A 25,000-nucleotide genomic window follows, 5' to 3' on the forward strand; every position below is an offset into this window, starting at 1 on the left:
GCCTCGTCTCTCGTCAGGGGCGCTGTATCAAGGGAACCTTCGACCCCTCCATCAGCGCCTGCGTCACAAGGAATGAGGTGATATGATTGTGTGTTATGAATTATTATGGTGAGGCAGATCCTTTTTTATGATAATACGGATGCTTTTTTTTCTTCTTTTTTTTTGGGGGGGAGGGGGTATTATTTTTATTGTTGCTATGATCATTAACATTATCACCTATATTATTATTTTTTATTGCCATTGTCATTGATTATGTTATTGTCATACTTTGTTTTCATTATGACCGCAATTATTTATCAATACTATTATTATTGTTAATGTCATTAGAAGTTACTGCAATAGCAGAGGTAATATCTTCATTATCATCTTTATTACTACTATTGATATTATTATTTCTATTATCATTTACGTTGTCATTACCGCTGTTGCTAATACCATTATTATACCATTGTTAATGTTAGTATCTTTATTATTATTACTGTTATTTTTATCATTATTATTATTATAGTTATTATTATTATTATTATCATTATTATTATCATCATTATCATTATTATTGTTATTATTATTATTATTATTATTATTATTATTATTATGTCTATTATCATTATTATTGTCATTATTAGTGTTTTTGTGTTTGTTTTTGTTGTTGTTAATAGCAGTACCATTATTAATGTCGTTGTTGTTATTATCTATATGTAAGTAATTTTATCATCGATATTGTCTTTCTTATATCATCATTATTATTGTTCTTGGTGGTGCTGTTTTTATTATCATAATTATTATGATTATCATCATTATTTATATTATTATCATTATTACCATTATTATTATTATTATTATTATTATTATTATTATTATTATTATTATTATTATTACCTTATTATCATTATTATTATTAACATCATTATCATTATTATTATTATCTTTATCTTTATTAATATTATTATCGTTATTATCATCATTATTATTTTCATAACTGTTACGTTTATTACTTATCTTATATTATTATTACAGTATCTTATATCATTATAGTAGATATGGTCTTTATCATTATTATGATTATTATAATTATTATTAAAATTATCATTATTATTATTATTATTATTGTCATTATCTTTATTAATATTATCGTTATTATTATCATTATTATAATAGTTACTATCGTCATTATTATTATCATAAATGTTACTTTTATTACTTATCTTATATTATTGTTGTTATCATTATTTTCATTGTTATTATTTATTATTGTTATTACTTTTCGTCTTGCTGTTGTTCTTTTCATTGTTTTGTTTTCGTTGCTAACTTTTATCAGTGATAATATTACCATTACTATATGAAAAATGAGTTTCGTTGCCCTCTGCACAAACTAATATGAAAAATCGACGAAGTGGTGTGGAATAACGAGGCAAGCCTATAGCACCGTAATCAGGTGTTAACAGAGAGAAGCGTTCAGCCCCTCATTGAGCACAAGTAAAGGAAACAACAGTTTTTTTTTTTTTATCTGACTGTACATTCATCGTATCCCCTGTGCGATTGACTGTTAGTGAATATTGGAAATTAAAAGTGTTTGAAATAACTGTCTATCAGACATGACAATTCTCCCAGTTCGATTTGATTCTGCTTGTTATTCGTATCATCAATATTTCATAACTTCCTCCTCCCCTCCCTCACCGGCAATAGATAGATGGACAGAGAGATTGGTAAATGAAGAAAGAGAGAAGGAGAGAATTAAGGAAGGTAAGAAAAAAGAAGAAAGAAAGGTAAGAAAGAAGGAATGAAAGAAATAAATGGAATAATGGAGTTATTTTTACAAAAGTGTTATACAACTGGTATACAACAGTACAGTGATGTTTAAGATAGGTACAGAGATAGAAGGAGACAGACGGAGGCAGAAGTAGACACAGAAAGAACTATATAGAAAGATAAAGATATATATCGATAGGTTTACGATAGAGAGATAGGTAGGCTGGTAAGGAGATAGATGGTATTAAGTTTGTAGATAATAATCAGGCAATACACAGATAGATAGATGGCAGTGGTAGGCAGATAAGTAATCAGGTAATAGATAGATAAGTAATGGCTAGGTAGATAGAATGATACGGAGGTAGGGAGACAGGCAGATGAATGCGTAGCAGTGTGTGTGTGTGTGTGTGTGTGTGTGTGTGTGTGTGTGTGTGTGTGTGTGTGTGTGTGTGTGTGTGTGTGTGTGTGTGTGTGTGTATCTCTGCAATCTGACATCCTCAACGAATGCATGTCTCTTCCAGAGTGAGGTGAAAGATCACCTCTGTATGATGTGTGCGTGCATATGTTCGTGCGTTTGTTTGTCTCTCTCTCTCTCTCTCTCTCTCTCTCTCTCTCTCTCTCTCTCTCTCTCTCTCTCTCTCTCTCTCTCTCTCTCTCTCTCTTCTTTCTTGTGCGTGACTATTAAACACACGGTGACGTGATAACCCACACGAATATCCTATCGAGGGGCGGGGGGGGGGGGATCACACGTAAAGATTTGTCCGTCAGAACTTTCCTTGTGTGTACTTAAGTTTGTTTTCATTACATCGGGATCTGCAGTTTGATCGATGACAGTTTTGCCACTAAGGCTACTGCTTATTGTTTTATGTTGTTGTTGTGTGTGTGTGTTTGTGTTGTCTTTCCATAATCGGACTGAACAGAATCTAAAAGTATGAAGATGCAAATGGTATTTGGTATATATTATTCTTTATAAGTAGAAATTACCCATATAAGTAATCGTCTCTCGTTTTTCTTCTTATTGTTTCTTTTTTTAACCTTTAAGTCCCTTGCAGTAATTTCAGTCAAATTAAGTTATTCACATAATTGGAAATATGCAAGCATAAACAGCAAGCAAACTGAAGATATATCAGTTTTAGACGAAAAAAATGGGAATGAGAATGAATATCTTTACAATACAAGAGATTATTTGGCCGCTTTCAAGTGCATCGTCGGAAATACACGCATTTCTAACGAAGATGTAATCAAAACCGGAAAGAGATAGGGAGAGGGAGGAGGGTGGGGTTAGAGAGAGAGAGAGAAGGGGGGGGGAGAAAGAGCAGGGAGGGAGAGGAGAGAGAGGGGAGAAGAGGTCAGATACATCTTTTGTACTGTGAAGACATTCATTCTCCTTCATACACTTTCTACATCTGTCAAAAAGAACACTGTTTATGTGTCAATTTTCTTTTCACGTTGTAGAATTGGTGCTGCAATATCTATGGAAATGTTAGCAAAGTGTGAATTGAGAATGAATATCTTCAATACAATAATCGAAACTGGTCAAATACATCTCTTATATTATGAAGATATTCAATCTCACTCATACCTTTTCAACATTTGTCTCAATGACTATGGTTAATTTATGGAAAAGTTACTCGAACTTTAAAGCTGTAGCAAGAGCGAGGAAAATAACTATTGCACGGGATAGGGAGCCTCAGAGAAGTAAAAGCCATTGTAGGCGTTGTTGTTTGTTTTACCCATAGCAACAAACGTAGTTCCAAATGCTGTTTTGTTGCAACAGTGCAAGAACCAGAAACAAAATGGACACAGCATTTTTATTTCAGCTGTGTGCCTAGCAGTCTGAAAAATGCTGAAAGTGCCATGACAGACTCGTTGAAATTATGACTGTAAAAGGCAGGAGCAGATATAACATGGGATAGAAAATAATTGTTGCTACACATATATGCTTTCTTCGAGTGGCTATAATGTGGTGTTCGATTCCCTTGACAATCCTCTTCGACGATCTTTCTCTTTTCTGTCTCTTTAACGATCTCTCTTCATTTCTCTCTCTAGCTATCTGTCTATCTATATATCTATCTGTCTGTCTATCTCTATCTATCTATCTCTATATATCAGTCTATCTATCTATTGATCGATCTAAAACAAATCTATGTAGAAAATTATACACCAGACGTTAGATCACATTAAAATACTATGGGTTTTTGAGACTGTGCAGCAATTTTAAACGTAATTATTGATTTTATAATAGTCTAGAATGAAATGTCCTGAACATAGCAGTGAGGTTCAGTGAGGGATGAAGATGAACGTTCAGGCAGTCCTGGCTTCTGCTGGCTTTTAAACGTTTCTATCAATCTATTTATCCATATATCTATTCATCTGCTCATCTGTATACCCGCCCCCTCCACGCTCTCTCTCTCTCTCTCTCTCTCTCTCTCTCTCTCTCTCTCTCTCTCTCTCTCTCTCTTTATATATCTATTTATCTACCTATCCATTTATTTATTTATCTATATCCTCTCCTCTCTCTCTCTCTCTCTCTCTCTCTCTCTCTCTCTCTCTCTCTCTCTATATATATATATATATATATATATATATATATATATATATATATATATATATATATATATGTACATATACATATATATACATACATATATATATATATATATATATATATATATATATATATATATATATATATATATATATATATATATATCGGTCCTGATTTCTCTCTTTCTGCTCTCTTTCTCTCTTTCTGCTCTCTCTCTTTCTGCTCTCTTTCTGCTCTCTCTTCTCTCTCTCTCTCTCTCTCTCTCTCTCTCTCTCTTATATATATATATATATATATATATATATATATATATATATATATATATATATATATATATATATCGCTCGCTTCATTTCTCTCTCTCTCTCTCTCTCTCTCTCTCTCTCTCTCTCTCTCTCTCTCTCTCTCTCTCTCTCTCTCTCTCTCTCTCTCTCTCGCTCTCTCTCTCGCTCTCGCTCTCGCTCTCGCTCTCGCTCTCGCTCTCGCTCTCGCTCCATTTCTCCCTCTCTCTCCCTTTCCTCCTCTTTCCCTCTCTTTCTTTCCCTCCATATTTCCCTCCCTCCCTCTCTCAACCTCTCTCTCTTAAAAGCTTACAGACAGACCCTACATTTTAAACAACGTCGAAACTTCTGCCACGTCCTTCCGAAACCAAAGACTCAAGGGGCCGACTTTCCCCTCGTTGTGTGATCCTTGTAACCCGTCCTAGCGCCTTGTCTAACGAAAGCGAGGTGCTTAGGCGTTCCTGGGTACGTGGCGAGTACTGTGGCAGAGAACGTATCTCCCGCGTGGCGTCTTTCTTTCGTGAGGTTTCTAATGGGTAAGGTTTGCTGTGTTGAGGTACCCAGAGAGACACATGGGATGAAGGGGAAGAAGGAAGAGATACTCGCTCGATCTGTCTGTTTGGATTCTCTTTCTCTTTCCCTTTCTCTCTCTCTCTCTCTCTCTCTCTCTCTCTCTCTCTCTCTCTCTCTCTCTCTCTCTCTCTCTCTCTCTCTCTCTCTCTCTCTCTCTCTCTCTCATTCTGTACCTCGCAATGAGCACAATGGTTCAATAGCTGGTGTACCAAAGTACGGAATTAAATATCGGGGCAGACATAATTAAAGCGGAAAGAGTGAAAGTAGAATTCTCCCCAGCAGTAACGGCCGTACTGCTTTTAGTTGTTGCAATAGAATAGTTTCAGACTGCATATGGAGTAGTAATAATTGCAATGCTATTAACATTACTGCACATGTAATAGTCAGCTGAACCACTATAAGAGGACTGAAACTATTTGAAACTATTGAACTGAAGATAAACATGTGATTAATGTGTTTGCTGTTGTTTTTCTTTTTTACATGATGTAATTATTCCAGAGATCATCATTAACGTCTTTCAAATGCACCCTGATAATGAAAAGCGAAAGAAGGTCAGTCCTACTATGAATTATCGAACTCATTAAAAAGTTTTAATTACGTTCGGGGGTTATACACTAATGGCCGACTAATTATGATCCAAGGATACAAAATCACGTTCTTTCTTTCATGCATATTCACAAGTTTATCCCTTATGCGTCACGATAATACGGAGAGATTATAACAAAGGAAAAGCTTGTTCTTTCAATTAATTATGTGATTTAACTTGTTGACTTAGCTGTGTGCGTTTCGTCGATGGAAAAATTGGGATTACTGCGTTTGTATCAAGTAATAGGAGATAATGACGTGTATCTCCATCAACTCGTCGTCGTCGTCATCATTGTAACAGTTATGTTGATTGTGGTTGTGGTGGTGATGGCGGTGTTGAAGTTGTTTTTGTTGGTTTCTCTGTTGTTGTTTGTTTGTTAGCTTGTCTGTTTGTTTGTATGTGTTTGTTTGTTCGTTTTTTTTTTGTTGTTGTTGTTGTCTTTTGTATCGGTTGAATATCACTATGTAAAGGAAAATTATATTTTCCTCTCGTTCCAGGAGGACGAATGTCGACCGTGGCAGCGAAAGGGGCGAGCGCTCGAGCGAAACGAGACCTACGACTTCGTCTGCCCCGAGAACCGAAACGGCTTCTTCTGCGCCACCTGCAAAATTCTGATCCAGTGCATCGACGGGAAGGCGTACCCACAGCATTGCCGTCCTGGAGACTTCTGCGACCTGAGGCTGGAATTCGGCGGGGCAATTTGTTACCCGAACCACCCCGTGAACTGTACCTGCCAGGAGGCAAATACGTTTAGTATGGATCTGTACAGCCAAGAAGACTATTTCTTCTGCAGGAAAGCCCACGAAGACCCCGAGATGCACCAGTGCCCTCGCGGAGAGATCTTCGACGAAGGTATATCCAGCTGCAGGAATAGATATTATCTACCTCCATGCACGAGCATCGGCGTTTTCGCGAACCCCGCAGATTGCTCACAGTTTTACACGTGCGTTTACAACATAAACGGCTGGATCCAGAGTCCGCATTCCTGCAACAACAGCACCCACTCCGGTCTCATGTACAACGAACAGACGGCGCAGTGCGAGGACCCTTGCAAGTGGCGCAACCTCGCGTTCACTTGCCAAAAAGAAGGCCGCTTTCCCGATCCTTTTGACTGCCGTCGGTACTTCGAATGCGTCCTGGACGCCGACGGATCCGTCTTCCGGCAGGTGCACCACACGTGCCCCGGCGAGTACACGTGGCATCCTTTGCTCCTCAACGGCTTCGGGCAGTGCACCGAGGCGGCCGACAACACGGCCTGCGCGGCGGTGCTTCCGGTCTCGAAGTGCGTCGTCCCGGAAGACCGTTGCGCCGAAGGGAGCTTCCGCAGGTCGCGCACGCAGGACGAGAACGGCACCGCCGAGACGCAGGCGAGGATTCAGGACCTCAGGATAACCATCAGAGTCTTAAATCCTGACGGTGAGTTCTCTAGATTAATTTGTTATGAAAACAGCGTTACATAATTCACTTAATGATACTTATAACTCGACAGAGTTGTAATAAACGGGGGAAACAAGATCAAAAAGCAGAAGAAAAAATACATATCCTTAGGAAATGTTCCAACGAAAGAGAATAGAGTTTTGTGAGGCCCGGAAAGAAGTTGGTTTTTGCGAGCCTTTGCCACGGCGGGCGCGAACGACGCAAAAAGACAAAGGTCTTGAAGAAGCGCCGAGAAACTAAACACTTTGTAGTCTCCTCGAGGGGAACGAACTCATCTCGGCGCCGCACGCACAAGATAATGAAACACGAGGCGAGTGCGAGCGAGGGCGTCCCACACACGTGGTTGGATCCCTCCCCTTCCCCCTCCCTCGTTTCAACAGAAAGAAGCGAGGGAAGACGGAACAAAAAAAAATGCGATTTCAAACGAAGATCTTCCAAGAACGCCGAAAGCTCTCCGAAAGTGATTTGCTCCTTGACAAGACGCGGATCACAACACGAGGCATTTTCTCAATGGCATTATCGGTACTACGGGCGAGGAAGGTGCGTCGCCTCGCTTCTTCTAGGTTTCTCATTCGTTTCCCTTCAGGTCCGTTATATATCGTGGGAGATGTGACATATGGCAGTTAACTTGCTGCTTAAAATGTCTTGTAGTTGGGGGTAGTAGGTAACCAAAATGGAGAATATACTTTGCTTTAATTTTTTAATAATTATTGTGTTGTCATGTGGAGTATCAAAAAACTATTGAATTTATGTACTGATCCAAGGTTCATAACCGACAGAAAATTTCTCCGTACATTAGAAATCATCACCACATCACTAGACTCATAACAAAACGCACATCAACAGAATCATCACTAGACTCATAACAAAACTCACATCAATAGAATCAGCATTTGATTCGCATCGTGAGATTCATCACCTGACCCACATCACCTTTCTACTTCCATTCCCAAATTACCATCATATCCCTCTTCCTCGTTAGCGCCACCATTCCCAACACCCGACACCGTGACTATTACAATTATCGATCTTTCTCCCACCCCATAATTACCTTCAAATCCACGCCCCTTCCTCCAGAGCCGTGTCATCCAGCGTTCAATAAAGTCTTCAAGCAGTGTATCCACATCAGTGCGGACATGTTGCCATGGGCTGAGGCGCGAACGGCTTGTAGGTACTTTGGCGGCGACCTGGCAACACCGACGGATGTGAACGAACTGAAGGAATATATCAATGCAAAATCAGGTAATACGCTTACTGTCTGTGAACAAAACAACGACGGGAAGCGCAGGAAAGCATGTCGGAGGTCTATTCTGTTTTATTGCTTCTTCAGAGTGATAAAGAGAAGAGGCCGTCAGCGTAGAAGTGTGTTTTCCTGTGCTCGCTTTCGTTGTTTTATTTATTTTTGTATGTATTCTTTACACCACTTTCTCTTTCAACTCACGTGTCATTTACACACTGCTAGTGTCTCAGTATTTATTTTAGTAATAAATACCGAATGCTGTGTCTCTCAGAATGACCTGGCAATATTGTTAAACATTCAAGAGATCAATACGTCAGTTCCAAGGGCAATAAGGATAATTGGACAGTTGAATAACAGCTTGATAACAATCGGTTATTACAAGAATTAATGACGTAATACTCATATATGGACAACGTGAACTACATTTAAATGTCATATCAAAAATAGCAACGGACGCTCATTCCATCGCATAAAAACAGGATATCAACCTGATTTTATTGTAGTCCCAAATGTTGGCTTAACATTAAAACGCAATAAAGTATTGTGGCTCTATAGTGCAGGTTCTCATTTATAAAATTCGCTATATGCAATTCTAATCCGACAAACTGCCAGAAAAGACAATTCAATTTTACATGCGCATTTCACGAACGCCAACGGCAGAAATAAAAGTTTTATCCACACGAAATCACTGGGTGGAAAATGTTTTAAATGAACAAGCCTTTTTGGGGAGATTTTTTTTTTTTTGAGTTCTTGAAATCTAAGAGGAAAAAAATAGTTGTACGATGGGTGATCCTTTGTCTCCTTAACCACTTACCCCCCCCCCCCATCCCATCGTTGCCCCATAGATCTCCCCTCCCCTCCCTCCTGCCCTTATGCCCAATTTGCCTTCTTACTCCCTTGTTCCTATGCCACCTTCCCCCCGTGCCCAGTTGCTCTCCATGCCCACTTGCATCCCCTCTCCTTCTTCCCTTTCCTCATGCCCCCTTGCCCACTTAACCACTTGCCTCTTTGCCCAATCCTTACCCCACTCACGCCTTTGCCTCTTAACGACCATACCCTTTAATTCTCTTGCCTACTTATCCCTGTATCCTCTTACCCCCTTTTCCCCATACCCGCCCACCTCACCCCTCTTACCCACCCCCTAACCTCACACCCATTTACCCCCTTGTCCCTATACCCACACCCTCTTAACCCCCATACCCTCTTACCCTCTTACCTACTTACCTCCATACTCTCTTACCTCCATACCCATGTCCACCTCATCACACTTGCCCCACCCCGCACCTCACGCCCCATTAACCCCCCTTTCACCCCTTAGACTCGAAATACCTGTGGCTGGGCGGGACAGACGCCGACGACGAAGGAAACTGGAGATGGCTGTCGGGCCGCGCCGTCAACTCCTCCCTGTGGCTGCCTGGGAAACCCGACGGAGGCAGAGTGCAGAACTGCCTCGTGCTGTCTACGGCCCGCTCCCCCCCGCTGGATGACTACTTCTGCTCCACGGCCTTCAACTACGTGTGTCAATACTACTGACGGAGGGGTGGGGGGAGGAGGAGGATGTAATTATTGGTATTACTGTTAGTATTGTTACTGTTGTTGTTACGATGGTCATTGTTTCATTACTAACGTTTTTTCATTGTTGTTATCACTATCATGATTATCTCTATCAGTAGTAGTAGTACCATTGTTGTTATTATGATCTCTATGATGTTATGGTTATCATCATTAAATCATCGCCATCATCATGATTATCATTACCATCATCATTATCACTTTCATCATTATCAGCATCATCATTATCAGCAGCAGCATTATCAGCAGCATCATTATCATCATCATCATCATCATCATCATCATCATCATCATCATCGATAATTGTATTATCATTATCAAGAATGTTTTTGTTACCGTTAACCCCTTATTAGCCTACATCCCCTTGGGCTGAAATGGCATCTTTGAAAAGTACAGAATTCCATATATTAAATGTGAGAACGATTTTCGAAATTTCGGTGTTTTACTCGACCAGTAACAAGGAATCGAGAAGAACAGCACAAGGTATATTAATGCGAGTGAAGTATGTTACTATGAGTAGAGTATACTAAAAGAACTAGAATTTGCAATGATATATATTGGCACAAGTAAAATATAACACTGCAAGTTGGCTTAAAGTAATCTATTACAAGGGAAATATACTGTTTTGACTAAGATATACTGTAAAAGATAAAATATACTATTGCGAATAAGTAAACTAGTACGAAGATAGTATAATATCATAAGTGAAATATACAATCATGAGCAAAATATACGTTTACGAGTCAAGTATTACAAGTTAAGTATACTTATGAGTAGAATATACAGAATAATAATAAAAAATGACGAGCGAAATATACTGACTGGTAAAAAGATACTGACAAAGAAGATATACAAACGAGTGAGATATACTGATGGTTAAAGTCTATTGACGAGTGAAATATACTCGCAGTTAAAATATATTGACGAGGAAAATATACTCAGTTAAAATATATTGCCGTGTAAAATACTCTCAGAGTTAAAATATATTGACGTATAAAATACTCTCACAGTTAAGATATATTGACGAGTAAAATATACTAACGAGCGCAAGATATACTATTATAACGAATCTGTGAAAGGAGCGCGTCCAAGTCTAAATGGCAACGGAGAAGTCATTAGTGTCAAGATGAGGACGAGGCCGGAGTCTCCAGCGGGAATGGAGGTCTTGTTGTGTACTCGCTATGGGGTCACTTTCCTCTTTTTCTCTCTCTGCTTTCTCTGTCTCGTTCTGTCTCTTTCTCGCGTGCGTTCCTCTTTTCGTTTTATGCTTTTCTTTCTCTCGTTTTTTTTTCTCTGTCTTTCTCTCACAATCTCTCTCCCAATCTCTCTCTGCTTGATTAGCACTTTTGTTTGTAATTTTGTTTCTCTCTGAATCTCTCTCTCTCTCTCTCTCTCTCTCTCTCTCTCTCTCTCTCTCTCTCTCTCTCTCTCTCTCTCTCTCTCTATCTCTCTCATCTCTCTCTCTGAATCTCTCTCTCTCTCTCTCTCTCTCTCTCTCTCTCTCTCTCTCTCTCTCTCTCTCTCTCTCTCTCTCTCTCTCTCTCTCTCTCTCTCTCTCTTCTCTCTCTCTCTCTCTCTCTCTCTCTCTCTGATACACTCACATACACACACATACACACAGGCGCGCGCGCACACACGCACGCACACACGCACGCACACACGCACACACACACACACACACACACACACACACACACACACACACACAACACACACACACACAATCACATTCCTTGGATCTCTTATAAAATATTCTTCAGTTAATACAAATCATGAAAACATGCATGAGATCGTGGAAACGGCAAGGGAATCTGTGTGCTAATGACTCTCCGCTTCCATTAGATAATGAATAACTACCGTGCTAATGATATTAATCTTTTCTACTTGACTGAATAATCACGAGATTCAATTTACATATTTCCGACGCTCTTGGACCATCAAAAGAAGCAGTAAGTAACCAGAGACAACGAATTATAGCATGGCGTTGATAATAAGTCAAGATTCCTGAGAGAGAGTCAGACGTTAGAGCCTGCAGTGGGAATCCTGTGTTGCATATTTCAGGAGACAAAATAGGGTGCGAGAGAGTCACCTTCAGAGCGGACAAGCCCTCAGTTCCTCCAGCATGCAAATCTGGTACTGGGGTTGGAAGGCTGATCTGGTATTCGGGTATGTTGCGCCAATTCCCGTGCTGTAATTGGGAAGTAATTGCCAGTTTGCGAGTGGAAGCACACTGAACAACTAGGGTAAATTGGGTTTAATTAGAACATTATGATAACGGATGTACACAAGCGCATCCATATAAAAGAAGAGGAAAAATTATGCATAGATTTCTAGCCTTGACAGGACCCTATTAAAGCTGAAGTAGCGACTTCAATGTTGCATGTTCTTCAAGGTACAGCGCATGAAACGAAAGATTTAAATGTTGCAGGCACCTCTCTATGGCGGGACATGTTCGAACTGCTTTAACGTCTATATTGGATCTCTATCCCACAATGTCCTTGCTATCAACAATGACAAACATGATGCTCAAAACAGTGAAATTATTTCACTACATCAAAGTTCCCTTGGCAGTGCTTCACTGGATCGTCGCCTTAGGATATTGTTATTTGGCCCACTTTGTGCTTCGAACAAATATATATATATATATATATATATATATATATATATATATATATATATATATATATATATATATATATATATATATATATATATGCACCTGGGTTTGTGTATTCACATGAATATGTGTTAGTTGATGGGTGCAGGTGTACGTGTGTTGTAAATGAACTAAATGTGTTACGTATACATTCTACTCATATACATATACACCATTAACAATGTTATTGCCATCGTATGACTTGCCCTGTCAAGTATTATGATCAGTTATCAAAGCCATCGAATCCACGATATTGGCATTCGTCATTATAATAATTATACAGCATATAAAGTCCCTTAGTATGCTGACATACTACGTTGGCTATTATCAGGACACATTCGTTTCATATGAATGCGAATTTACGCCATTACTATAATTACTATATATTAGAATAATTCCATAGATCTGCATAATTTTCCTCTCTCTAGTTACATCTAAGTAGTAGTAGTAGCTCTTAATAATACCAGACTAAAATTGTGAAAGGAAATTTATTGACCAAATCACAAATACAAAAACAGGGAAACTGTACAGCATAAATAACCATTAAGTAAAGATCTCCAATCTGTCAGGCTATCTATTTCTATAATTATTAGTGATAAAAAGCTCCATCCTGCTATTGACACTGTTTCAGTTTTCCCGTGCTTTATTCTCAAATACTTGGTAGAACTAAAATTAATACCGTACGTATATAAACTGTATTTACATATTTACACACACATATTCACTCGTTCATCGGGCACATGAGTTATCACATTCATGTTATTTGTCTGGTCTGCTATGCAATGCATATCATATCAAATACAATTCCTAAAAAATACAAATTTAGCACAGTATTTTACATGTTCAGTAAGTCTCGGGGGGAAACTTACACAGTAAAAGTTTACATTTTTCCTGATGCTGGACATAGAAACGTTTGTCGCTGCACCAGAACAATTAAAAATGCTTCCTAAACATTTCAGACACTGACTCAATACTAGAATTGCAAAAAAATAACTGGGCACATCAAGATCCTGATCAGGGAACCTGTAAACTCCCCACTATAATGTGATTTTAAGGTTTACTCTTTTTTCGCGTGAAAACGAACGGCTCATTCCCGCGAGAATCTATTGTGCATAAGTGACTTCTGCGGCAGAGGCAGAGGATAGGCCTCCCTTAGTTTGCTGCGTTGTGGTTTTCGTGGGCGGCTGCCACGTGCTTTCTGAGGTTGTCCTGGCGACTGTAGGCGCAGTCGCAGGCGTGGCACCGGAACCTCCTGTTGGCACCATGGGCTTGCAGGTGCCGCTTCAAGTGCCCGGAAGATGCGAACTTGACCCCGCAGAGAGCGCAGGTGGCCTCGAGAGCAGAACTAAAGACTCGCGTGGAGGAGCGTCCGGTGGATGCGGGCATTCCTTGGTCAGGGTTCCTGCTGGTGCTCGTCACCTCCCTCGGCTCGCACTTCACGCTGTTCAGGGCCATCGACGTGCCGCTCTGGGTCACGTGGTGCGGGAGGCTGGCCGGGTGGGGCGCGGACAGGTGGGCGTTGTGGCCCAGGGGGGGCAGGTGCGTGGTGTGGGCCGGGGAGGAGTGGGGCGACACGCTGGTCTGGCCGTGCATCGTGGAGTGCGAGGTCTGGCCGGAATGCGTCGTGTGCACGGAGTGGGTCTCGGCCTCGTCCAGGTGGGAGGTGGAGGCCGGATGGTAGATCGGGGAGCTGTAGGTGAAGGAGCCCCGCTGAGGGTGGCTGAAGGGCGGCAGCGGCCCCGATGAGCCGTGCGGAGGCAGGGTGGGCGACGGGGCATTGGCGGGGTTGGGGCTGTGGGGAGGAGGGCCCCAGCCGGGGTGCGAGAACGCGGGCGGAGGCGGCGCCGCGTAGTAGGTGACGTGCTGCCCGGAATAGATCTGCTGTGGCGACTGCGGGCCCGCGGGGTAGGGCTGCGGGGCATAGTAGTTGGCGGTGTAGACTGCCGTCGGGGGCGCGGGGGGGAGGTAGCCGTAAGGCGCCCACTGACTGCTGCTGTAGCTGTACCACTGCGGGGGCGGGGCCTGCGCGGCGGGGTAGTTGTCGAGCTGCTGGATGTACGTGGAGACGAACTCGGGGCTGTTGCGGGCGGCCGGGGACAGCTTGCTGTCGCGGTCCACGGGGGTCACGCGGCCGTTGTCACCTGCGAAGAAATACCCTGGTATTACGATCACATAACCATTTCTGCAATATATAGTGCAGTAACTACTAATATACTAATACGCAGCCACTGATGTTCGTAACTTACCACAAACATCCTGCGGCTGGTCGCTGGCGTCGCCGCAGAGGGCGAGGAAGGAGTCGTGTTGTGAGGGCGAGGTGTTCACGGCGACGGCGCCGTTGGTCGAGCTGGACACTTCCACGCGAACTTCTGACGATAAAACAGTGTTATTCATCATGTCCTGACATACAACTACTACACGTTTAAATAAATAAATATATATATATATATATATATATATATATATATATATATATATATATATATATATATATATATCGTGTGTGTGTGTGTGTGTGTGTATGTATGTATATGCTTATATATATGTATGTATATGCTTATATATATGTATGTATATGCATGGATATATATGTATGTACAGGCATGGATATATATGTATGTACAGGCATGGATATATATGTATGTACAGGCATGGATATATATGTATGCACATGTATGTATATATATGTATGCACATGTATGTATACATATGTATGCACAGGCATGGATATATATGTATGCACATGTATGTATACATATGTATGCACATGTATGTATACATATGTATGCACATGCATAGATATATATGTATGCACAGGCATGTATACATATGTATGCACAGGCATGTATATGTGTATGTATATGCATGTGTGTATGTATATATACATATGTATACATGTATCTGTATAAATGTATGTGTATACATATAAGTATATAAGTATATAAGTATATAAGTATATAAGTATATAAGTATATAAGTATATAAGTATATAAGTATATAAGTATATAAGTATATAAGTATGTATAAGTATATAAGTATAAATAATATCATAAGTATATATAAGTATATAAGTATATAGTATTATATAAGTATATATGTATATAATGTAGTATAAGTGTATATACTATAAGATATGTATATGTTATGTATGTATGTATGTATCAGCATAAGCATATGTATGTATGTATGTATCACCATAAGTATATGTATGTATGTATGCATGTATCAGCATAAGTATATGTATGTATGCATGTATCAGCATAAGTATATGTAGGTATGCATGTATCAGCATAAGTATATGTAGGTATGTAGTATCAGCATAAGTATATATGTATGTTATGCATGTATCAGCATAAGTATATGTATGTATGTATGCATGTATCAGCATAAGTATATGTATGTATGTATGCATGTATCAGCATAAGTATATGTATGTATGTATGTATGTATGTATGTATGCATGTACCAGCATATGTATGTATGTATGTATGTATGCATGTATCAGCATATGTATGTTGATGTATGTATGTATGCATGTACCAGCATATGTATGTATGTATGCATGTATCAGCATATGTATGTATGTATGCATGTACCAGCATATGTATGTATGTATGCATGTACCAGCATATGTATGTATGTATGGCAATGTATACATGTATATGATGCATAGTATGTAATGTATATGTATGTACCTTATGTATCATATGTATAGATGTATGTCAGCATATGTAGATGTATGTATGATATTATGTATGCTAGTATGTATTATGTGTGTATGTATGTATCAGTATAAGCATATGTATGTATAAGCATAAGTATGTATATTATGTATGTATGTATGTAATGTATGTATAGTATGTATATGTATGTATGTTATATTATTATAGCATGATAGTATGTATATATGTATAAGCATGTATGTATGTATATATGTATATATGTATGTATATATGTATGTATGTATAGCCATAAGTATATGTATGAATATATGTATGCATGTATTCATATACATATATGTAAGTATATATGTAAGTATATGTATGTAAATATGTGTATGAGTATTTTAAGTAAATCTATGACGGATGACATAAACAGTGAAAGCGTCAAATGATAATTCCAAGTCAGTTCATGTGAGAATGAACCAATAAGCAACAGTCCAATTACAATAATAAAAACCAGTCAGTTAATTCCAGAAATCGAAATTAAACTCACCTCCATCAGAAAGGTCGGTGTGTGTGACGCCCGGATCGTCATGGGCTTCCCCGATCGCGACCTTGCCCACCGTCTTGAGCGGGTCCGGCGAGTTGGAGTTATTGTTGTCCGCAGGTTCGAGGAGCTCCTCCTTGATGTACACGGAGGGCCAGGAGTCGATAGGAGTGTCAGGTCCTATGAACCGAGGACCTTCCTCGGGTTTAAGGGTTGCCACAGGGCCCTTCATGCTTGCGATTGACTTTTTTAGAGTTTGATGTATGTCGATACTTCACTGTTTTTTAACGCAAAAGCTAAAACACTGCAAGTCTGATATATGTTACTTTGTCACTGTGTTTTGTAGAGTTATGCAAGCACACTGTAAGAGGCACTATTAACACTGAGTGAGAGGCGCTGGAATCCAGTAGGTCAGAGGTCACGAGCAAGTAGTGACCCGAACGAGGTTCGAACTGAGACACATGTGTAGCGGACGGAAGATGGGGTAAAAACTACCCACCTCCCTCGGTTCCCTAGTACCCCTCCACCGCGCCATTCCCCGCATCCCCCCCCCCCCTAACATTCCATCTCTTTGGTGGACCTAGGATTCTTACTCCCCGCTGAGTCAGGTCATGTCAGGTCACTGAAGGTCAATTCAGATCTCGTGATCAGGTCAAACTTGCTAACCTTTTCTTCCACCAAAACCTCGAGAAATTTCCCCCAAAAGCATCGGATGTGGAAGTCCTGCACACTTGCTTTCCATCACGTTTCCCCGGCAAGGGATGCACGGGAAAGTAACAGTGAAATTTTGGAAGGAAATATATGTTTGTGTGTATATATATGTATATATGTATATATATATATATATATATATATATATATATATATATATATATATATAAATATATATATATATATATATATATATATATATATATATATATATAAAGACGAAAAGATTGTGTAACTCTCTGAGACTATCCCTAGTCCCTAAACGAGTGAAGATGGGTGATAATCACGGTTAATTAGAGGGTTTGACAATCTCTAAATGTTAAGAATTTACATATATTTTGTATATGTAATATATGTATTTGTATAAACATATACATTTATGCATATATATATGTATATATAGTAATATATATATATATATATATATATATATATATATATATATATATATAGTATGTATGCACATATATATATGTACATATATATATATATATATATATAATAATAATATATAATATATTATATATATATATATATATATATATATAATAATATCATATATATATATATATATATATATAATATATATTATATATATATATATATATATATATATATATATATATTATATATATATATATATATATATATATATATATATATATACATATATATATATATATATATATATATATATATATATATATATATATATATATGTATATATATCCATGCGCGCAGTCTTGTATATATGTATATGCGAAGTGACTGATTGGAAATATAAAATAATCCCTAATCCCTAATTACCGGAAAATTCTGGTTTAATCCGGCTAAACTCGAACACCTGCGAGATCTCTTTCCTGCCACAGAACTTCTACATGATAATTCATATCCATCAGACGTTACGTTATACAAATTCAACACCTATGCCTAGATAACATGTAGCAGTACGTAGACATACATGTAATTGTATTCATGCCTCTTCCCCCTATCTTTCGTCCTGTGAGAATAAAATATAAGAGGATGGCGCTAAATGCAATACAACACCGGCACGAGGTGTTGAGTTACAGCGACAAGGCGAGAATTCGAAGTTGTGCTCTTCGTGGGGTGTTAAAATCCAAACTCTTCATTCCTTAATATCCATTTTGTTGTTGTTGATTATAAATGCTTGAGTATAGTTTCTGTTATGTATTAAAGTTTAACTCAGGTTCTGGAGTATCTTTGTTTCATTATATGCACTGCAGTTTAGGGTAACTAGTCATTAATATTATATTTAGTTATGATTATAATATTTACCAGTAGTACCATTATTGTTGTAATGATCAATATTGTTCTAATAATTCAAATAATGTTCTAATAATTCAAACAGTGGTTTGATAATTCAAATAGTGTTTTAATAATTCAAATAGTGTTTTGATAATTCAAATAGTGTTCTAATAATTCAAACGGTGTTCTAACAATTCAAATAGTGTTCTAATAATTCAAATATTGTTGTAATGATTCGATCTTTGTTGTAATAACTCAATTATTGTTGTATTACTTTATATTGTAATTATCCACATTATTGTTGTAATTATTCAGTTATTGTCGAACTGGTAATTCCTATTCTTGTCGTAATAATTCACATTACGTTGTAATGATTCCATCATTATTGTATTAGTTTAGTCATTGCTGCAGTGATTCAGTGGTTGTAGTGATAATTCATACAATTCATACTGTTGTTCTGATAATTCATATTATTGTTATAATGATTCATGATATTGTTATAATGATTCATGATATTGTTATAATGATTCATGATATTATTACTATGATTACCTATTATCATCCGAATTGATATAGCCATTATCTTTGATAGGATGAATACTGTGATTGTAAGATATATAATGATATAATTATATGTAAATAAATATATACATATATTTATATAAATATACATTTATATATATATATAAATATATATATATAGATATATATATATATATATATCATGTGTATACACATTTATTGCGTGTATGTACGTGTGTGTGGGTGTGTGCGCGCGCGCGCGTGCGTGCGTGTGTATCTCCCTCTCTCTATATATATTTTTGTGTGTGTGTGTATCTATCTATCTTTCTATCTATCTATATATGAATGTGTATATACATATATGTATATGCATATGTGTGTGTTATACATATATGTATGTGTGTGTGATATATATCTTGTGAATTGATGTGGATGGTCCTTTCCCTTTGTGTGGGTATGTGCAAGCGGATATTTCTCACCTTGTGGATTTGTGTTTATGAGCATTTACTTGCAAGTGGGCATTTTCATATTGTGGATTTGTGCGGGTGGGCATTTCCCTACTCCTAATGGTGCTCCGATGCATATTTGTGGATGGATAAATACGAGCTTACGTCACTGAGTATTCTCTTTTATATAACAATTCTGCCCCTTCTTGGTGCTAATAATTAATTCACAACGTAGGGAATAGAATTTATTGATTTTATCTTATATTGCTACTTATTTATTCTCAATACTTTGGATGAAATTACGGAATCGTATCTATAAGCTGTAAGATTATCAACTTTTCAGAAATGCCTAACGCAATAAACTATAGACTGCAGCTCATTGTTACAGGAATTGAAATAGTTTATTATCAACAATCAGCATTTTGCATCGGGAATGATTCACTTCACATCCCGTTCATCTTGTCCTTAACTGACTCTACAGTATCAGTCTCATTCACAAATTTCAACACCAATTTACAAATAAGGAAACGTTTGCCTGCACCAAATCATGATGAGGGAGATGCCCACTTGCATTTTAAAAATCACCTTGGGAAATGACGGTCATGCACAGAGAATCGCTCTAGGAAATGAAAGTCATGCGCAGAATATCGCCCTGGCAAATGCCCGTCATGCACAAAACATCCTGGGAAATGCCCGCCATGCACAAAACATCACATTGGGAAATACATACCATGCACAGAATATCGCCCTGGGAAATGCACACCATGTACAGAATATCGTCATGGGAAATGTACGCCATGCACAAATATCGCCTTGGGAAATGCCCGCCATACACAGTATCGACCAGGGAAATCCATGCCATGCACAGAATATCGACCTGGGAAATGCTTGCCATGCACAAAATATCGTTCTGGGAAATGCATGCCATGTACAGAATGTCCTGGAAATGCACGCGTTGCGCAAAATGTCCTGGAAAATATCCGCCATGCACAAAATATCGCCCTGGGAAATGCACACCATGCATAGAATATCGTCCTGGGAAAGGCCCAACATGCACAAAATATCGCCCTTAGAAATACACACCATGCACAAAATATCGCCTTAGGAAATGCCGTCATGCGCAAATTATCGTCCGGGGAAATGCCCGCCATGCACAAAATATCGCCTTAGGAAATGCCGTCATGCACAAATTATCGTCCGGGGAAATGTCCGTCATGCGCAAAACTACGCATAGATAAATGTCCAATAGGTATGGGAAATAACTGGCCAAGGAAAGTCCTACAGTTCGTGACAATGATAATTTTATTAGTATTATTATAGCTTTTGTTTTTTATCGTTTTAATGCTAGTCGATGTTTTATCGTCATCCCTGGCATTATCTTTGTCATAATCACGTTTGTAATCATCATAACAGTTATCATGTTTGTTGTTTTTAATGATTGTTATCATCATAACTGTAATTATTATAGTTGTTATCATTACAGTTGTTATCATTGTACCTGTTATCATTATTATTTTTATCATTATATTTGTTGTCATTATGATTGTTATTATAATTATTATCATTATAATTGTTATCGTTATAATTGTTTTTGTTATGATAATTTTCATTATAAGCGTTATCATAAATTTTATTATTATCGTTATCATTGCCATTGTTATAATTCTTATTATAACTAGTGTTGTTATTATTTTACTTTTGTAATAGTTATAGCTGTCATTAATATTATTGCTGTTATCATAATTCTCATTATAATTTTTACTACTGCAATAGTTATTATCGTAATTGTGCTTGTTATATTTATTTTTTTAATGCTTCCATTATCCTTACTAATAATATTGATGTTATCACAGTTTTGTTATATTTTTTTCTACTGCAGTTGTTAGTATCATAACTGGGATTATTGTACTTATTATCATTGATTTCATTATAATTGTTGTGAATGTCATTATCATAACTATCATTAATGCTCTTATTATCTTTTTTGTTATTGCTAAAGCACTTACTAATATCATCCTTATCATTTTCATGTCATTCTTATTATTGTTATTGTGTAATTGTTATCATTGTATGTTCTTGTTATCATTTTCTGATTATCAATTTGTGGTTATCATTTTATGGGTTTTTTTTTTTTTTTTCTTGTTGTCATTTTCTTGTTATCATTTTCTGGTTATCATTTTCTTGTTATCATTTTCTGTTATCATTTTCTGGTTATCATTTTCTGGTTATCATTTTCTGGTTATCATTTTCTGGTTATCATTTTCTGTTTATCATCTCGTTATAATTTTAGTTTTATAGTTTCCTTGTTTTCATCCTTTACATATTTTAATTTCACTATCATCAGTTTTAGTGTTAACATCTTATTGTTATCCTTTTATTGCTTTTATAATATTGTTGTCATTATTGTTCTTATTATTATATTGTTTTATTATTATTATCAGTTCCATATTGTTATTAACATAACTGTTTTTCACATTTTGTTATTATATATCTATCATTATTATGACTGTTATCACTATATTTTCATTATCACTTTTCATTATCATAATTGTTATCATAATCATTACCATAATTAATATCATAATTATTATCATAATTACTATCATGATTTTTATTATAATTACTATCATAATTATTATTATAATTACTATCAAGATTGTTATCCTTATATTTTTATTATCAAATCTTAATTATTACAGTTATCATTACAATTGGTATCCTCATATGTTCATCCTCATAACTTTTATCACAACGGTTATAATTATATTTTCATTATCAAATCTTTATTGTCTCTCCATCATATTCTCGACACCAAACCCATAACATTAAAGTTACTATAATCATAATTAAAGGATAAGAACAGTAAATTCCTATGAAAATCCTGTTATTTTTATAAGCAAACTAACACAAGAAATTGCATGAACACTGAACCTTGAACCAAACATTCCACATTCTGTCATGAAGCTAGTTTCACACACGACCCGAGAACCAACTTCATGCCGAGGTTTAGGGGAAAATTGATACTGTCGTTAAAAAGGATTATGTGTCAAATTAAGTTAATTGGGAAGGGGAAGGGACGGGTTTTGTAGTTTTTGTTTTTTTAAATGGTTTTCTTGATGCCTATAGTGAGTATTCTTTCATTACTTATGAATATGTGTGTGTGCGTAGATACACAGATATACACACTAATATAAATAGATACAGACACACAACACACACACACACACACACACACATATATATAAATATATATATATACATATATATATATATATATATATATATATATATATATATATATATATATATATATATATATATATATCTGTCACGACGGCAATCTGAATTCGAGGGTTCGAGTCACCGACCGCCGCGTTGTTTCCCTTAGGCAAGGAACTTCACCTCGATTGCCTGCCTAGCCACTGGGTTGCCAAGCCAGCTCAAGTCAGTGCTGGTCCCAAGCCCGGATAAAATAAGAGAGAATGATTACCTAAAAAGGTAACACCGGCACTCTCCGTGGAAAGGAACTGGGGACCCTACCACGTACTCACTCCAAGAGCATCACAACGTGAAAACTGCAATTGAGTATCATGCTGTGACCACGGCGGCTCAGACATGAACCTACCGTTAAATGATGATGATGATATATATATATACATATATATGTATTTTGTTGTATATGTGTTTTATATGTGCGTGTGTCTGCGTCTGTATATATATGTGTCTGTGTATGTATATATATATATATATATATATATATATATATATATATATATATATATATATATATATATATTGTGTGTGTGTGTGTGTGTGTGTGTGTGTGTGTGTGTGCGTGTACATATACACATAAAGGCCACCCCAAAAGAAACAGCAAAGGTGGACGTGGCAAGCTCAGCGTGGATGGCCGAGGCATTCGGGACGAAGGGTAATTAAGGCCGATCCCATTTTCAGAGGCGCCTCCCAAGTTCCCAGTAGAAATTAGCGCCATTTGCTGCTGCGGAAGATCTTCGGAGTGTATAAAATCTCTTAAAATGTTTACAGTCCTTAAAGAAATCGAAGGTGTTTGGAAATCGTGGAGATTTGGAGTATATGGGAATGCTTAAGACGATTGGAATCCGCTGAACGTCTTAGGAGTTTAGAATGTAAGAGAAAAACTTAAAAATAAAACCGTATTTTTTTCGAGTGTAGAAATACGAAACCTACACGTAGATTGAATTGTTAATCTTACGCTATATTAGTACGGAAGGAAATGGTAACAGAAAAATGGTCTGAGACTATCCGTATATTCCGCCAAAGTCAGCGGAAAAAATCTCGAAGCGAACGTAATTTAACCGCAAATAATTCTTTGAAAGGCATCCTTGAACTATCTCGAAATTAATCTTTCACAGGAACGACTGTTAAGCGAAATATCCTAGCTCTTGCAATAACATCTAAATTATTTAATTTACTATCTTGTTCATTAGAGTTGTTTACTCGTCAAGTTACTTATCATCGGAATGAGAATTTAATTTTAGCGGAAAATATGCCAAGTCTTAAAAAAATATGAGTTGCATTCACAATAAGCAAGGCAATGACAAAGAAAAATATGCCAAAGAAAATTGCATTCAAATCACAATAGACAAGGCAATGATAAAGAAAATATGATAAAGAAAATTGCATTCAAATTACAATAAGCAAGGCAATGGCAAGGAAAATATGTCAAGTCTTAAATAAACAAGTTGCATTCAAATCCCAATAATCAAGGCGATGACAAAGAAAAGATGCTAAGTCTTTTTAAATTGCATTCAAATCACAGTAAGCAAGGCAGTGACAAACAAAATATGACTCGCCCATTCTTAATGTGTTTACATTTAATTTTCATTTATAAATGTAATATTCCTCACACTTTCCTTTAGTTAAAACGATTTTTTTAAAGTTCTATTCACATGCCATTAGCAGTGGTGACCAACCTTCCCTAATTTCTGCCCTGAATTAGCTTAGGGAGCGGGGGGTAGTGGGAGGGGGGGAGGGGGAGGTGATGAGCGAAGGGAAGGGGGGGAGCGACCACGACTGAAGGCGCCGAGGGATCCAAAATTTGATTGATTAACCTCGTTGGGTTTTGGTTGTGTATACCTCGGTCTGTTTGTTTTGTTTGTCTGTGTTTAGCAATATCTGTATGTCTATTTCTCTCATTTTCTATCAATCCATTTTCATCTCTGCCT

General features: G+C 37.3%; 2 protein-coding genes across 2 annotated transcripts in view; one reads left to right on the forward strand and one right to left on the reverse strand.

Annotated features, from left to right (window-relative positions):
* LOC119597897 overlaps positions 1–10,167 on the forward strand; it is a 15,121-nt gene extending 4,954 nt beyond the window's left edge. The window contains exons 3-6 of the mRNA XM_037947564.1: positions 1–77; positions 6,235–7,153; positions 8,252–8,416; positions 9,733–10,167. The exon at positions 1–77 is cut by the window's left edge and continues 92 nt beyond it. Coding sequence (XP_037803492.1) covers positions 1–77; positions 6,235–7,153; positions 8,252–8,416; positions 9,733–9,947 — 1,376 coding nt within the window. The 3' untranslated portion in view covers positions 9,948–10,167. The remainder of the gene's footprint in view (positions 78–6,234; positions 7,154–8,251; positions 8,417–9,732) is intronic.
* A 3,155-nt stretch (positions 10,168–13,322) lies between these two features.
* Positions 13,323–17,095, reverse strand: LOC119597896 (Krueppel-like factor 2). Its single transcript, XM_037947562.1, has 3 exons — positions 16,858–17,095; positions 14,889–15,011; positions 13,323–14,783 (listed from the first exon to the last, which is right to left on the reverse strand). Exons 1-3 carry the CDS (start codon positions 17,081–17,083, stop codon positions 13,795–13,797), a joined length of 1,338 nt encoding a protein of 445 aa, XP_037803490.1. The 5' UTR covers positions 17,084–17,095; the 3' UTR covers positions 13,323–13,794.
* Between the last annotated feature and the right edge of the window lie 7,905 nt (positions 17,096–25,000).

Source organism: Penaeus monodon, chromosome 40, assembly GCF_015228065.2.
Source record: "Penaeus monodon isolate SGIC_2016 chromosome 40, NSTDA_Pmon_1, whole genome shotgun sequence".
NCBI classification, from domain to species: domain Eukaryota; kingdom Metazoa; phylum Arthropoda; class Malacostraca; order Decapoda; family Penaeidae; genus Penaeus; species Penaeus monodon.